The 16,967-nt window shown below is 41.9% G+C and overlaps 1 protein-coding gene across 12 annotated transcripts in view; it reads right to left on the minus strand.

Moving 5' to 3' along the window:
* mtmr7b (myotubularin related protein 7b) overlaps positions 1-16,967 on the minus strand; it is a 47,840-nt gene that overhangs the window by 19,695 nt on the left and 11,178 nt on the right. For 2 of the 12 annotated variants that reach the window (XR_009796421.1, XM_061830078.1), the window contains exons 1-7: positions 13,783-14,303; positions 12,940-13,065; positions 6,086-6,248; positions 5,834-5,991; positions 1,493-1,621; positions 1,279-1,413; positions 1,034-1,166 (exon numbers count right to left, since the gene is read on the minus strand). Coding sequence is in view for 11 of the 12 variants with exons in the window: in XM_061830078.1 (XP_061686062.1) it covers positions 1,034-1,166; positions 1,279-1,413; positions 1,493-1,621; positions 5,834-5,991; positions 6,086-6,248; positions 12,940-13,065; positions 13,783-13,806 (868 nt within the window). In the remaining variant the exon portion in view is untranslated. Of the gene's footprint in view, positions 1-1,033; positions 1,167-1,278; positions 1,414-1,492; positions 1,622-5,833; positions 5,992-6,085; positions 6,249-12,939; positions 13,066-13,490; positions 13,727-13,782; positions 14,317-16,089; positions 16,167-16,967 lie in introns of those variants that run through there. The other 10 variants (XM_061830084.1, XM_061830074.1, XM_061830081.1 and 7 more) reach the window with 9 other exon arrangements.

Consider the following 16,967-nt stretch of genomic DNA (forward strand, 5'->3'; position numbering starts at 1 on the left):
CCTACTCAAGTCGGTTTCGACGACGGACTGAAGTCAAGGTTGAGATCCCAATGAGGACGACAAGCATGCATATAACCAGTTTCTGCAGACATTCTTTGGTTAAGCAAAACAAATGTTCCAACAGCTGTCCTGGTGGCTGGTCTCAGACGATCTTGGAGGCGAACATACTGGATGTGGAGGTCCTGGGTTGGTGTGGTTATACATTGTCTGCAGTTGTGAGTCCGGTCGGATGTACTGCTGAATCGCTTTTGGAGACAGTTTATGGTAGAGAAATCAACATTAAATTCACGAACAACAGCTCTCGCAGACATTCCTGTGGTCAGCACGGCAATTGGATGCTCCCTTAAAACTTGCAACATCTGTGGCATAGTGCTGTGTGATAAAACTGCACATTTCAATGTGGCATTTTATTTTGGCCAGCCTATGGCACACCTGTGCAATAATCATGCTATCTAATCAACAGTCAAGGAGAAAGGCTCACTGATAGAATTAGATAATATTTGAGGGAAATGGCCTTTTATGTATGTAGAAAAAGGTTTTGATCTTGAATCCAGTTCATAAAAATGGGAGGATAAACAAAAGTTTATATATTTTGTTCATAATAGTTGATCCTATTAAAATCATTGTTTCTGGTCATTTCATTGACAAACAAAAGCTGCGTTCAAACTGGCCTCTGTAAATTGGTGCATCATAGGCATAATAGTAACAGTAGAGCCAGCAATTATTGGACTTTCCCTTTCAGATAGATGTAAACATTCACACAGCTTAGAGCAATGACATAATTTGATTTGACAGCCACAACTGCTTTGAACAAAAAGGGGTGTGGGTCTCTGGTGTTCGACTTCACAATTTGTCTGTAGCTGACAGTGTTCTGCTTCAGTTATGCCTCTGGTACTTCTTCAGATGCTGGCAAATTCCCAGACCAACTACCCACACCACATAAATCCTTTATCGACAGGATAGCAAACCATGAATGCAGGAAGAAGAAGAAAAAAAACACATGCCATGATATAAGGAACAAAGCCTTATTCACCATCAATCATTTTCTGTTGACTGTTCCTCATCACATGAATATTTTCTATGCCAATGAAGTGAAGCTTGATGTTGGTGTAATGGTCCTCATTCTCATAGCCTTTACCAGCAGCTCTGTTTGCCATTGCATTCAGCTGCACACATTAATAAAGAGCATCAGACAATGACAATAATATAACTATTTTAAATAACTATGCATCTCTGAAGCTCTCAGGTATGTAGTGTGAGGTGAGTATTGACAGTTACCTTGGGCCTTGTATCCACCACATAAATGTAGGGGCTTCCAGGGTTGGATTTCATCACAGCTTGCAGCATCAATTCATCCTCCTGACAACGTCCACTGAAGCCTGAGAGTGGTTGACTACACCTGCACACTGCAGCCTAAATGGCAATGAAACATTGACAACTTACTTTAATTATTACACTCACATAGATTATTACGTTTCTCTGAAACACTGACCAGTGTGTCATGATGAAAGTAAGACAGAGAAGGAAATCGTCCTCGGCTCCTGAACCTTGAGCTGCCCACAATGATGGTAGGTGTGGCTGACTTCGGAATAAATACCTCTGACGGATACGTTTCACATATCTGGCAAAAGACAATGAATAATATTTTACTCAGCATTACTTATTGACTCCAAAACACTTATTGCTTCTTTTTATACAGCTGGGTCATGGGGGAAGAAGTCCAAGTTTGTTGCATCTATACACATTGACTGTGGATGAAGAAACAGACGTAAAAGCAGAGCTAAGTGAACACCTAACACAACAAAGACACAAAACATTTGCTACACTAATCTCTGGAGTGTGGTGTATTTTTAAAAGTGTTCAATTTAGACATTTTACAAGACCGCATTAAGATTATGAAAGAGTGTTCACTTTAACTATCATCTCTTTGAACTAATCTATTGCAACAAGGGTAACTGCATTCTTGGGAAGATTTGCTTCTCCAGCAGGTCTCCCCTGGAGTTTACAGGACAATACTTCCTCTGGTTAAGACATGAGGTGAGCAATAAAATGGGATTGTCATTTTAATATCCAAGATAATAATTGGGTGTAGTTTGGATTTCCAGACGGACCCTAAAAATTCCCACTGACCCTAACATTTTTACACCACGTAATAAATATATGGGTGTGGTTCTCCACGGCCATGCGCTCATTCACGACACGCCCCACGTGTGCGCTGCTGCGGAAGCACAGAGTCAAGTTGCGTGTTTAGCAGCCTCAGTGGCGTGGCCGTGTGCCACTTCCTTGTGCACGCTGCTGCATCTTGTTTCGCCCTGATTACGTTGTATATTTAAGACTTGTTTTTCATGCCACTTGTTGCGACATCATTGTGTGTTTATGCTTGCGTGTTCACGAGTTTTGGTCTCATTATGCACGAGCTTGACAAGAAAATGGCGGCACCATGTGCTGGAGTAAAAATATTTTACCCCCCGAAACTACTTCTGAAATATAGTTAATCGGAACCACGACATTTTTTGGGCCTTACCATTTGGTTCAGTGTACCATTGTAATATCCCAGATAATTACCATTTGGTTCAGTTGGGGAGGCTTAAACCTATTTTCTTGAATAGCACATGAACGCCCAGGACTACAGTTGATTCATGGATGAGAGACCCACCTTGTAGACAAGAGTGACAAACTATAGGTAAGAGGAGGGTCCTGGTCATTCAAACCCACCCCCGCAGATCAATCAAGCCTAGGGATGGTCTTTTCAGTGCACGCCCACATATACAAGACTTTATAAACTTGTGTCCCAGAATAACAGCTTTTATGATATAGGATTCTCAATAAACCTAAACTGGCCCAAAGGCCTGTTTCAAAGTATTCCTTTATGCCTGCTCAACGGAAGACCATTTCATCCGGATGGATGGCACTACACAAACCCACGGAAATCCAACACATATGGGAGTCTATGAAGAGTGCTTGTTACTGTGGTTACCATTCATTTTTAATTGAGGTTTATTTCAGATTTCATACCGGCTATGAGTTGAGCGTTTTCTCACATTTGAAGCTGGCGGGCGTGCAGTGTTACCGAAAGCGGGGGCCATATGCAATGGATGCATGGATTTCAGCGGGACTTTGGGTACTTCGACTTAATTTGTTATTCTCTAAATTTTAAGGATAATGGGGGTAATTGGATGCCTTATTATGCTAATAAGAAATGAGAAAAATAACACAAAAGAAGATAAACATCAATTGTTAAAGAGCATTCCATGAGGACATTAAACAAGTTTGGCGAAAAACCTGAAAATTGTATGAAAATTTCAAGAAGTCCAGCGAGAAATCAGTGAGGTACAAATTTATAGACACACACAACATGGAAGTGAGTTAAGATGAAGCGTATATGTGATTTAAGAAGTTCCATAAAGAAATCAAACAAGAGTTTAATACCAAAGAGCAGGTTGCAAATTTAATCACAGAATGAATATCAGACTGTAGAAAAGTGCAACTGTCTGGCTTACAGCCTGGCCAGGTTACTCAATTTGGTATGTGTGAGGAAGAGTGCACTGCGAGAAGAAGACTTCAAGACCAGAAGTGTGCAGTCTGAGAGGGGAAAGAAAAAAAAAAAAGACAGCTTCACATGGTCAAGTACGGCAGCAAGCTGAAAGAGGTCAAGTTATCATCATCACTACACAAATGAGACTGTTGTCAACTTGGAAGTGATAACGCAATCAATAAACCATGAAATTGCTTGGTGAAAAAAAGATCAACTGTTGAAGCAATTATTAGAAAATGGAAGAGGCTAAACATGATTGTCAAACTCCCTCGAACTGGGGCTCCAAGCAAGATTTCTACTCTTAGCGTAGCAATGATCTTAAGGAAGGTGAGGAATGACCTCAGAACTAAATGGGAGGAATTGGTCAATGACCTGAAGAGAGCTGGTGTGACTGTTTCCAAGACTACTGTGGGTAATACACTAAGACGTCAAGGTTTAAAATCATGCATGGCACGGAAGTCATGCAACGTCACTAATAAAAAATTCAGGTTACGAAACGCCTCCTCGTAAAAGTATTGTCTCTAGTTATGAAGGACACTTCATACACAGAACACTTGGACACTTAACTGTCACCGAATCACGCTCACACTGTCACACGCTAGCGCACATTGGAAAAGTAAAAGTTTTTTGTGTTTTTTTAAAATTTATTCATCTTTCTTCACCATGGGGTTGCCCGATGCCCGTTTCAAGGATCAATTGGAGCAATAGAGTTCCACGATGAATCATTTGGCCTCGCTAGTTGCAGTTGTCATGGACCAGGCTCAAGAGAGGGGATTAATTGACCGTCCGCAGTCTCTTGTTTTTATTCTGGCGACACCCGGCTCATGGCGTTCACCTCTCTCTCCTGTTTTGTCATCGCAAGTTCTGTGGTGACCAACCTTAGCTCGTGCACTCCGGCAGCAGCGTTCAACCCGTGGCCATCTCCTGCTCATGTTTCGGCAACATCCAATCCACGGCCAAAGCCACGCTCTCCGGCAGCAGCGCTCAACGTATAGCCACCGCGTCTCGCTTCTGTTTCAGCGGCTTCCGACTAGCAGCCGCTCCCTCTCTCTTGCTTCAGCGGCAGCACCCAGCCTGAACTGTTCACCACATACTCTCGTTCCGCCGACACCAGGCTCAACCTCGAGCCCACACCTCGGCAGAGTTTGACCAGCAACAATCGTCGTCTCTCGGCCACGCCTCGGCGGCGGTCGACCCAGAGAAGCAGCAGCTACCGCCTCTCAACCATGCCTCGCCGGTGCTCGACCAGCAGCAGCCGCCACCTCCCGCTCCTGCCTCGGCGGTGCTTTGTCTACAGCTGTTACATGCTCCTGTTTGGCTCCTTCTTTGCCATTGGGACCCCCCTCACGGATGTCCGCCTGAGTGGCTAAGTAGAGACCCTGGTGCTTGGCATTCTAGCCAACCTCCTGAACTACTCAGCCAAGTTCCTTGCTTTGGGTGGCCTGGACGGCCATCAGACAGCTGGCATGTCTGTTTATGCGAATATTCTCCCCGAGAAATGGAAAAAAGAGCCTGAACGACAACGAATACCTATGTTTCTCACTCGCAAACACACCTGGAACAAGGTACTTCAGCTGAAAAAGATGCTACAACAGAGCTGCGCTGGGAGGACTTCGAGAGTGTTTAAGAAAGATATATGACAAAATGTTCATGCCTCTCTGGGAAAAAATCTTAAAGTCTGTGATTACGGGTTTAACAACCTTAAAACATGTATAAGAAATTTAAAAAAACTACAAACAAAAAAAAACACCCTGTAAATGAAAAACCATCCTGTAAACAAAACAATATATACGTATAATGAACGAAAAAAATTTGTATTCAGTAACAGTAGAAAAAAAAATGTTATACTAAATGGATTTCACTTAACGCAGGGCATGTTTTGGAACGTAACCCTCACGTTAAATGAGTGAACACAGCACATACATTCCACACAGTATTATGCTATCCAAGATAAGTAATGACAGACTAGAACCTATCCCATCTGATTTAGGATGAAGGCTGGACTTGATATAGGGCACAAAGTGGTTACTGATCCAACAACAGACAGACGGACAGACAGATGTATAGATGGGACATGACAGACCTATATGAGGGAATTTTTTTTCAATCTAATTTTAACAAATGTGGAATGAGTAAAATCAGAATTGTCCAAAAATGTTGGCAGTTAAATTTAAATCTCATTCAAGTTGGTGATTTGAGACATCTATCCACTTTCCTAACCCTAACGTCACTCGTATTGGGAGTGTGCTAGAGCCTCAAAATATAAATGTGTTAAAGATCACAAGTAGACCAACTAACCCTGTAGTCACTGTTGACTGCTGAAGAAATCCAGAGGTTATTTGGAACGCCCATTCTTTTGTAGTCAGCCATGAGGTCGATGAATTTCCATGACTCTTGTCTCTCCTCCTTGTTAATATTGGGATTGAAGGACAGACAGTACAGTTCACTGTACTTTTCTGGAAATAGAAATTAAACAAATGTAAAATTATAACTTGTTTTATTTTTGATGCTGGAAAAAAAACACATTTTGCCAAATCAAAACACACAAACCTGGTCGTGATAACCTCAATAATGAGGTGTGGACATCAAAACAGTCTTTCTCCTGTTGGATGAGAAGTTGGATGATCCTGAAATCTTTGCACCGCAAGATCAACTGACAACCAGCGCGTGTGGTGGGCAACCTCTCCACACTGCTTACCATGCTATGTAAGACCTGAAACACAAACATGCTATGACATTCATTTCAAAGGGAATGTATTTAATTAAAAATAATCTAGTTGCAACAGAACAAATTACAATTGAAAGAATGAATAGATTAACACTACCCTTAATTTTTTTTTTTTTTTAAATGGTTTTAGGAAAAACAAGCTCTCTCCTTCAGAGTAGACCTTGATGGTAAAAAGGAGCAGGACATTTTTTTTAGTGTAGAACAGGGGTCACCAATACGGTCCCTGCAAGGCGCAGGGTCGCCTGAGAGGACCACTTAAATCGTCCACGAGACATGTTCTAAAAATAGTCAAAATTTGTTATTCTTTGTGTTTTAAATTTTGAATCTGACTTGCTTACATTGCCATTTTTAAAATAATGTGTAACACGAATATTTTAAAACAAAAGTTTTCTTCTTCTTTTCCTTTCGGCTTGTCACGTTAGGGGTCGCCACACCGTATCATCTTTTTCCATCGAAGCCTATCTCGTGCGTCTTCGTCTCTAACACCCACTGTCCTCATGTCCTCCCTCACGACATCCATCAACCTTTTCTTTGGTCTCCCTCTCGCTCTTTTGCCTGGCAGCTCCATCCTCAGTACCCTTCTACCAATATACTCCCTCTCTTGTCTTTGAACATATCCAAACCATCCAAGTCTGCTCTCTCTAACCTTGTCTCCAAAACATCCAACTTTGGCTGTCCCTCTAATGAGCTCGTTTCTAATCGCATCCAACCTGTTCACTCCAAGCGAGAACCTCAGCATCTTCATTACTGCTACCTCAAGTTCTGCTTCCTGTTGTTTCTTCAGTGCCACCGTCTCTAATCCGTACATCATGGCCGGCCTCACCACTGTTTTATAAACTTCGCCCTTCATCCTAGCGGAGACCCTTCTGTAGCATAGAACACAGACACCTTCTGCCAATTGTTCCACCCCACTTGGACCCTTTTCTTCACTTTACCACATTCTCCATTTCTCTGTATTGTTGACCCCAAGTATTTGAAGTCATTCACCCTCGCTATCTCTACTCCCTGGAGCTTCACTCCCCCGACCCTCACATTCACTCATATATATTCTGTTTTACTTCTGCTAATCTTCATTCCTCTCCTTTCCAGTGCATACCTCCATCTTTCTAATTGTTCCTCCGCCTGCTCCCTGCTTTCACGGTAGATCACAATATCATCTGCAAACATCATAGCCCAAGGGGATTCCTGTCTAACCTCATCTGTCAGTCTATCCATTACTTCCGCAAACAGGAAGGGGCTCAGTGCGGGTTAGGGTTAGGGCAGTCCCACCTCCACCTTAAATTCTTCTGACACACCAACTGCACACCTTACCGCTCTTCTGCTGCACTCATGCATGTCCTGTACTATTCTAACATATTTCTCCGCCACAACAGACTTGCACATTCAGTACCACAGTTCCTCTCTTGGTACTCTGTCATAGGCTTTCTCTAGATCCACAAAGACACAATGTAGCTCCTTCTGACCTTCTCTGTACGTTTCCACGGGCATCTTCAAGGCAAATAATGCATCTGTGGTACTCTTTCTAGGCATGAAACCATACTCTTGCTCGCAGATACTTACTTCTGTCCTGAGTCTAGCCTCCACTACTCTTTCCCATAACTTCATTGTGTGGCTCATCATCTTTATTCCTCTATAGTTTCCACAGCTCTGAACATTGCCTTTTGTAGGAATAATTGTGATCATAATTATCATACATCTGCTTCCAATAAAGAAATGCTTTGCTCTGCTCTAGATAACGTGGCAGCCTCCTAGCAGGAGATAGCAAGAACAAAAACATCTAATCATCAGAACTGCTGCCTGTTAAAAGAAATGATGACCACACATGCATTTAGCAATCTTCCACACATGCACACGCACATGAACAAACATGTACACCTTGTTTCAAACTGTTTTGCTTGTCGTCTCCTTTTTGTAACATCTATACAAATAAGGGGCGAGGTGCTGAGGAGAGGATAATCAGAGAGTGCAGTGGTGAACTGTACGAGACAGTTCCTCTCCTCTCTCCTCCCGAGACTTGAACTGGTGTCCTTGTTTCCTTTTTGTCCTGTTTAATGAATGTCTGATTGGTGAACCTGACACCTTTGTTTTTAAAAATGGGGACTAGCACACTTTTCCGTAATCCTTTTGGGCATCTTCTCTCCTGCTAGTATTCTATTGAATAAGTTGGTCAAAAACTCAACAACCATCTCTCCAAATTGCTTCCATACCTCCACTGGTATGTCATCAGGACCAACTGTCTTTCCGTTTTTCATTCTGTTCAGTGCTTTTGTAACTTCCCCCTTACTAATCATTTAAAATTCAAAATTTATAACAAAAGTATGTATAATGAACTCGGAAGTTTGCTGCAAACAGGTCATGCAGTCGTTTATACGATCGGTGCTCACAAAGTAGCCCTCAGCCTGAAAAAGGTTCATGACCACAGTGTAAAACCAGATGAGACTTTTTTGGGGTCAATGCTGATAGTGATAAATCTTGAAAAATAAAATAAAAATTGGCCGATAACCGATATATGGAATAAGAATAGAGAGGCACACAGGATATAAAGTGCAGTGGGATGTTGTATAGTAGTCATATTTTAAAGGTGGACATTGGAGATGTGCATGTGAGATGACATTTCAGGAATTATTACACTCATGCTGTTCAAATAAGTTATATTTCTATTTGCCCATAGACACCCCAAATACTTTATTTTTACGAAATTGAATGTTATATTGTCAAAAAAATTATATTACAAATTATAAATGAATGCATCATTCATCCATTCTTCTTCAAGGTAACTCAAGTTGAACGACAGCAGCTATAGCACAAGGATAAAAGTGTAGCAAACAAACGAAAAAATCTGGTCACAAAAATAACTTGAATCTGACAAAACAAATTTAAAAACTGTTTTGAAAATTATCCAATGAAACCAGACCTTGCCTTTAAACTGTGGTTTAAAAGAATTATATAAAATATACTGCGTGCGTGAAGATAAAATTCCACTTGCCTCTTAAAAGCCAGTTGAAGAAAAAACTGAAGCTGTGCTAGAAAAAGGCATCATTCGGTTTTATATCTTTATTCGGTAATAAAACCTTCTCAGCACCTCTCTGGCTTGTTTTAAAAGTAAATGAGAAATGGAGGCCAACTATAAAAAATTAAACACTCAAATTCCCTTGTCACCCTGGCCTATGGCCTATTCGAACAGCAACTTCCAAAAGTGTGGAATGCTAAATTTTTCACAACTAATCAATATAGCCTCCTGCTTTTGGACCATTCTGGTGAATCCTGCCTAACCAACATATATTGGCTTTCACTGGTGCTACAAACAATACACATTGAAAAGGTGTCCATTGGGCTACGCTAAATCACTGGCTAATTTCAACATTTTCCTCAACAAGGACTGTCCTGATACTACAACCTCATCTATGTTGATGATATCATGATGAGGAGAGCCTTGCTGGATACCCACCTCACAGAAATTAACCAAGCCGTATCCCAATTTGCAGCCAGTGGGGCCAAAATCTCCCTCCTAAAGGGACAATGGTGCTGCAAAAAAGTCAATTATGTTGGTCTCCTGGTTGGTCCAAATGGCATTGAACCCAGATACAGTTGAATTCACAGGCTCCGAAGCACAAGCCCTCCCACTAAATGTGTAAAAGATCACGGTTTTCTGGGCATCTGTAATTATTGTGTCCCGTATACCAGGTTGCTCTTGGGAGGACCCCTGGGCCCGGTTCTGTCCTCGATTGATTGGGTGTGGTCCTCAGCCTCCACAATGCAGGTACAGCAATACTGTGAACATCTGTGAAGGTGCCATGAATGCAAAAGGTGCATACAAGTTTGTAGATATGCTGCCATGTATGCAATGTATTTTCATGGACGCCCCTGCTTATTTCAGCAAGACAATAGCTAACCACATTCTGTATGCGTTACAACAGCGTGGCTTTGTAGTAAGAGTGCAGGTACGAGACGTCTGCCTGCAGTCCAGACCTGTTTCCCATTGAAAATGTGTAGTGCATTATGAATATGACAACCGAAACTCCAGACTATTGAACAGCTGAAGCTGAACATCAATCAAGAATGGGAAAGACAACTCCCTACATAGCTTAACAAATCAGTGTCCGCAGCTCCCAAACATTTATTGAATGTTGCTAAAAGAAAATTTGAGTAGCAGTGGTAAACATGACCTAGCCACAGCCTTTTGGAACGTGCAGCAGCCATACAATTCTTAATTAATGAATATTTAGTATAAATGTTTATCAGTTTGAACATTAAATATATCTTTGAAGTGTATTCAAATATAGGTTGAACATGATACAGTACTTTGTAACCATTGAAAGTGCTAAATCTCAACAAATCGCATTGACCTATGGGGTCCCTCAAGGGTCAGTTCTTGGACCACTCCTGTTTAGACTGTATATGCTACCCTTGGGTCAGATTCTTCAAAACTTTAATCTTGACTATCATAGCGATGCAGATGACACACAGTTATATTTAGCAGTGTCTCCAGATGACTACAGTTCAATTGAGGTATTGTGCCACTGTCTAAAGCTGATAAATAACTGGATGAGCCAAAAAACTTTTCAACTAAATCACAACAAAACTGAGACAATTGTTTTTGGCAATAAAAAAGAGAATTCCTGTTAGTAAACACCTGGACTCTCTATCTTTAAAAAACAAAGACCAAGTCAGAAACCTTGGTCTTCTGATTGATTCCGACCTGACTCAACAATCATCAAATCAATCACAAAAACTGCCTTCCACCATCTGAAGAACATAGAGTGAAGAAAATAAGCATTTGAACACCCTGCTATATTGCAAGTTCTCCCACTTGGAAATCATGGAAGGGTCTGAAATTTTAATCGTAGGTGCATGTCAACTGTGAGAGAGATAATCGAAAAAGAAAAATCCAGAAATCACAATGTATGATTTTTTTAACTATTTATTTGTGTGATACAGCTGCAAATAAGTATTTGAACACCTGTCTATCAGCTAGAATTCTGACTCTCAAAGACCTGTTAGTCCACCTTTAAAAGTCCACCTCCACCCCATGTATTACCCCGAATCAGATGCACCTGTGTGAGGTCGTTAGCTGCATAAAGACACCTGTCCACCCCAAACAATCAGTAAGACTCAAAACTTGTAATATGGCCAAGACCAAAGAGCTGTCCAAAGACACCAGAGACAAGATTGTACAACTCCACACGGCTGGAAAGGGCTACGGAGAAATCGCCAAGCAGTGAAAAAAGGTCCACAATTGGAGCAATCATTAGAAAATGGAAGAAGCTAAACATGACGGTCAATCGCAATCGGAGTGGAGCCCCATGCAAGATATCGCCTTGTGTGGTCTCAATGATCCTTAGAAAGGTGAGGAATCATCCCAGGACTACGCGACAGGACTTGGTCAATGATCTGAAAAGAGCTGGGACGACCGTTTCCAAGGTGACTGTTGGTAATACACTAAGACGTCATGGCACGTCTAATGATTGCTCCAACAGTGGACCTTTTTTCACCAAGCTGCTTGGCAGTTTCTCCGTAGCCCTTCCCAAGCCTTGACTTTCCATGAAATCAATCTTAATTTTAAACATTAATAATGCCAACCAATGAGCACCATCAAGAACCTGAAATGACTAAGTATGCGTGATAATTGCTGAGTAATTTGTCTTGTGATTTTAAATCATCAAGAGAATTTCAACATCCTCTTTTGCGGAAGATAATGTGTATGGAAGTAAATATGTTCCACATGGATTTGAATTAAAAACGTCACAGAAAATTTTATGTTGTAAAATTCACATTTTTATTTCAAAGTGATCCCATTTCCAATAGCTATAGTCCAGTTTAACTTTTCAATGTTAACAAATTCACCGTATAAAAAAATTCCAACGCAATATTTTCAGTCTCCTGAGATTCAACTGGATAGAATTCGCTGTCTGAAATTCACCGTCTAACAAGTAGCTAATCCAGTTATGCTTTCTTTGTCACGTGACGTCGCATTCTAAGAAAGCTAACTGGATTGGCTTTGTGTTGGGTTCTGACTTGAAGTAACCCTGCTTTCTTAACCCATCCAATCCAGTTACGCTTTCTTAGTATGTGACATCACATGACTAAGATAGCGTAACTGGATCGGCTGGTTGTTTGAAGGTGAATTTAAGACAGCGAATTGTAGCCAGTTAAATTTCAGATAGCGAATTGTAGCTAGTTGAATCTCAGGAGACTGAAAATATTGCATTTGAATTATAATTGTTGATTTTTTTTTATATGGCGAATTTGTTAACATTGAAAAGTTAAACTGAAATCCAGTTATTGGAAATGTGATCACATTGAAATAATGTGAATTTTACAACATGAAATTTTCAGTGGCATTTTTAATTCAAATTCTGGTGGCATATACTTCCGTACATGGGCTTTTCTCATAAAATAAGTAGTTGATTCTGCAATTGTTTGAAAGAAAAGCTGCTTGTCTGTTTCATACACAATGATATACTTCTTGGTTAAAGATGAAAACACCATAGGAGAGCTTTATTTGCCTAATTCACAAGATTTGCAACTATTTGGATTGAGCAACCCGCCAATTGCCAATGACAGAATTTGACTGAAAGGATTGGATATACTTAATACACCAGCTACTTCACAGTTGATATATCGTGAATTAAATAAAACTTTTTCAGTTCATAGGAAGCTCAGCTTCTCTGCTCACCCATGTCTCCTTGCGAGTTTCGGGGTTGTTCTCTATAAACATTGAATGTGTTGCTGAAAGGTAGAGAGTCCCAACACTGGCTTTTCTCTGGCCCTTCGACCTGTCCAGGAGATGGACATTTTCCACCTTGAGGAAGCACATGCAAATAAACAAAATCTAAGTGATAAAAATCCTCACATTTGAATATTCAAAGGAACAAACAAAAGACACAGTCTTGTGTTTTCTTCACATAAGGACAGTCACTGTTATTTCTTCTTCAAAACACAGTTGCCAAATTATGATGTGGACGATGGGATTTTGATCGTTCGCAGTACTATACAATACAGCGTCACGGTTGGACAGATGACAGGGACTGGGGCACAAAAGGGATTTTAACCAAATGAAATAAACGATACTAATATTCATTGTTATAGGAATACACTATCGTCGTAGGTTAAAATCGAATATTAGTAAATAGTGTACATCCGTTATTCAGTAGAAAATCAATTTTATTTTAAGACACACCATTGCGAATCAAATCATCTATACGAAGAGGGTGGGCGGCTGCTTACTCTATGAAGTGGTTACCAGTGCTCCGGGTTACATAGAAGAGGATTTCCAGCCTATAACCACAACCACATACAATGTGCCGTTTGCGTTCTGTTTCTGCACGGTAACGCCTTAGGAGCGTCTGATGATGCTGCTCGGATGCTTGCACCGGGGCAACACTTGTGAAACATAACCACAGTTCAACTGGGACCAGATTGGTGACATGGTTTAATAAATACTGTTCAAGAAAATGTATAAAAAAAAAAGGGACAAGGAAAACTCAGTTTAAATACTATGATAACACGTCAACGATACCTTGGGCGTCCGGATGTACTCCATTACTGGCAACCAAAATGGTGGAAGTAAATAATGGACAGACGTGTGTTCCTTCTCAGTGGTATTATAGTCTCCGTTTCACCCCGTGGCTGTTGTTTGTATAGGACCCTGAAATACTTATCATTGTTTTCGTGTCTATGATTTATTCGTTACGATGAAAAAGAGAAGACATGCCAAAGCACTCATTTTGTGGTTCCGAAGGCAACCCTTGCCGCTGTTTTATCCCACTGGCAGTTACCGCCATAGACACGTATACATAGACCGTCTTGAGCGGCTCGATTTGCTTCCGGAAACGCGAGAGCGTCTGCCATATTCTATGGGGCCATATGGCCCTAACCTCATGGACTCTAATGTATGTCTTGTACTGTGTTTATTAAAGGTTTACCGACATCCCGATACACATTTTAAAATAGATATTGTTATGAAAACTACATGTAATATTCTTCACTTCAATGTCTATACGAAAAAAAAATGCGTGGAGAGCGTGTCATTCATGCGCAAAGTTGCATAACTCTCACTCGACATCCCAGCAGCAGCCATGTTTCCTGCAACGTCATTAACAGATGTCACACTGGGACAGGCGCCATTGAGAAGACGCTGTGCCACCTGCTATGGGAGACGAAGAACAGAGATTCAGATTTTTCCGACGCCCCTTCTGACACGGAAGCTCTTTTCAAACATCTCACAATCAACTGACGTGACTAGGGCCATATTACCCTATCGTTTCAAGCCATATTAAAATGATATGCGGATCACTTCTAGCTAACAACAGACTCCCCGACAGAGACAAGGAAATTGACGAAATATGCAAAATGACAGGCCTATAATTGTTAGATTTTCTAACTCTTTCACAAGTCTTGTCTATGTAGTATACTCAGGAGGACCCATGCAGGGCGAAGTAACTACTTCAGGGGTGTTCAGATGCCGATGGCCAGTGAGGGGGGGGGTGGTCCTTTCTCCTCCCCGCACGCGGCCAAACCACTTACCTGCCCGATCCATCTCCACGTTGGGGATAATGCTGCGCCCTCCGATGAGCAACACCAACGCCGTGGCCACCAACATCGGCATATTTAGTAACCCCGACTTACGTACTTTATGAAGTTATTATACCGCGGGGCTTTGTCACGTTCTGAGAGGGTTACGTCGTTGGACGCAGACGTAGCTTTTTATGATTGCTGCTTTCGGAGACGTTTTTCGAGTTTGGTGATATAGGGATTTGCGAGTTTGGACCCTACGCGTGTTCACGAATCGAGGAAGATATGACCAATGATTAGGAAAAGTTAACAGCAAATGGATTGATGACAAAGGAATGTGCAATACAGACGTCCAGGTCTTATCTAGGTATCTGCCGCACATGTGACGTGTGTCTTCTGGCAGGATAGCCAAAGAAGAAGACAAGAGCTCCCTGGTAACACAAGGTTTTTATATGTATGGGTCCATGGTAAAAGTGGCTGTTGCGCGGGAGGTGGTCGAAGATACGGTCCCCTCCGCACCACCACCACACATCAGCACGGCTGACAGGTTGGAAGAAAGGTGTTTTCTGGGTCTCTGCACACTGTTCATCAGAGCTATTGTCAATTGAGGGACCATTATCTTTAAGGAAAATACAGGTGAAGTTTTGGCGTCCCGCAGCACAATTAAACACAGGTTTGTTCTTTTGGGCTGGTGTTACCCGGTGAGCAGTATCCCAAATTTTGCACTCATTTTTAGTCAGCACATAATTTTCATGAGATCTGGAACACAGGTGGAGATGACAGACGAGGAAACAACACGGAACATAGGTCTAGGTCTCATACAAACAACACATTCACTCGGGGTTTTATTCGCCGCTTGTTCTGCCACTAGTAACCATTTATTCTTTACTGCCCTAACGCCTGTCAAAACCCCAAACCACTCATCAACAGATAGGGCTTTGTTTATAATACAACTCTTCTCTGTGATAAATATTTTCCGGGTGGGTTGTCCTAACAGCTGGCACTGATGTGGGTGTGGGTATGGGGTATTTTCTAGTAAATTTCCAAATTAAAATACCAAGAACAACAATAACACCAAAAATAAGAATGCCATAGATTTCTGCTCTCCCTCTCCTGGTCCAAAAAGCAATCGGACCATCTGTAGAAATCATGGCTAATAAAACAGCAAGAAAAAATAAAATAAAAGTGCAATTCAGAATCTGTAGCAGAGAATAATGAAATCACTTAGTTCCTTTTCCCTCCAAGTGGACGGCTTTGGCGGTACGAGCAGTCACCTTGTGGGGGCCCAACCAACGGGGTTCTGACCACTTACGGGAGTCCTTTAAGATAGATAGATGACCATTCAGGAAGATCAAGTGTTGGAGGTGGTGATGGAAGCGAGTCCTGGATCTGTAAGAAGAAAATAGAAGCAAAAGAATGCAGTTGTTTCCAAAACAGTTTCTGAGAAAACTTGGGGGACACGGCGCTTTCCTCCAGCGGTTGGAGTTAGGAGGAAGGGCTAGGCATCAGACGACCTGTAAGACGTTCGTAAGGGGAGAAACCAGTAGAGCGAGACACAGTTTGTCTCAGAGACATTAGAGCAAAGGGGAGAGCCTGAAACCATTTCATGTCAGAAGACGTACATATTTTACCCAGTTTTTCCTTCAACCTGCGATTCATACGTTCAACTGAACCTTGACTGGCGGGGTGATAAGCACAACCAAACTTGTGAGTTAACCCTAACCACTTCTCTAGAGTAGCTCGGTGTGTGGATGTGAAATGTGTACCATTGACCGACCGAATGAGAGCGGGGAAACCGTGCGTTGGAATCCAATGGTTCACCAAAGCTTTGATTACCAACATGGCATCTTCGCCAGCGCAGGGTTAGGCTTCAGGCCATCCGGAAAAGGTGTCAACAAAAACAGGAAGGTAGCGTTTACCGGCGTCGTCATGGTCAGAGTAGTCACGTCCGTGTTCTAATATGTCACGACCCGTCGATAGGGAGGGAGGACCCAAATGCAGGACTCGGGAGATGCAGAGGTAATTCGGGAAAAACGTTTATTGTTCCAAGGTCGGGGATCAGGCAGGCAGTCAGGTGTGGCAGCGGTAGTCAGGACGTCGGGCGTAGAGAGCAGGTCCGCGGGCAGGCAGGAGTCGGTACACGGGAGATCGATCAAAGAAGGCAGGAGTGTCAAAGGAGTCAGGCTTATG

This window comes from Syngnathoides biaculeatus, chromosome 9, assembly GCF_019802595.1.
Source record: "Syngnathoides biaculeatus isolate LvHL_M chromosome 9, ASM1980259v1, whole genome shotgun sequence".
Taxonomy (NCBI): Eukaryota; Metazoa; Chordata; class Actinopteri; order Syngnathiformes; family Syngnathidae; genus Syngnathoides; species Syngnathoides biaculeatus.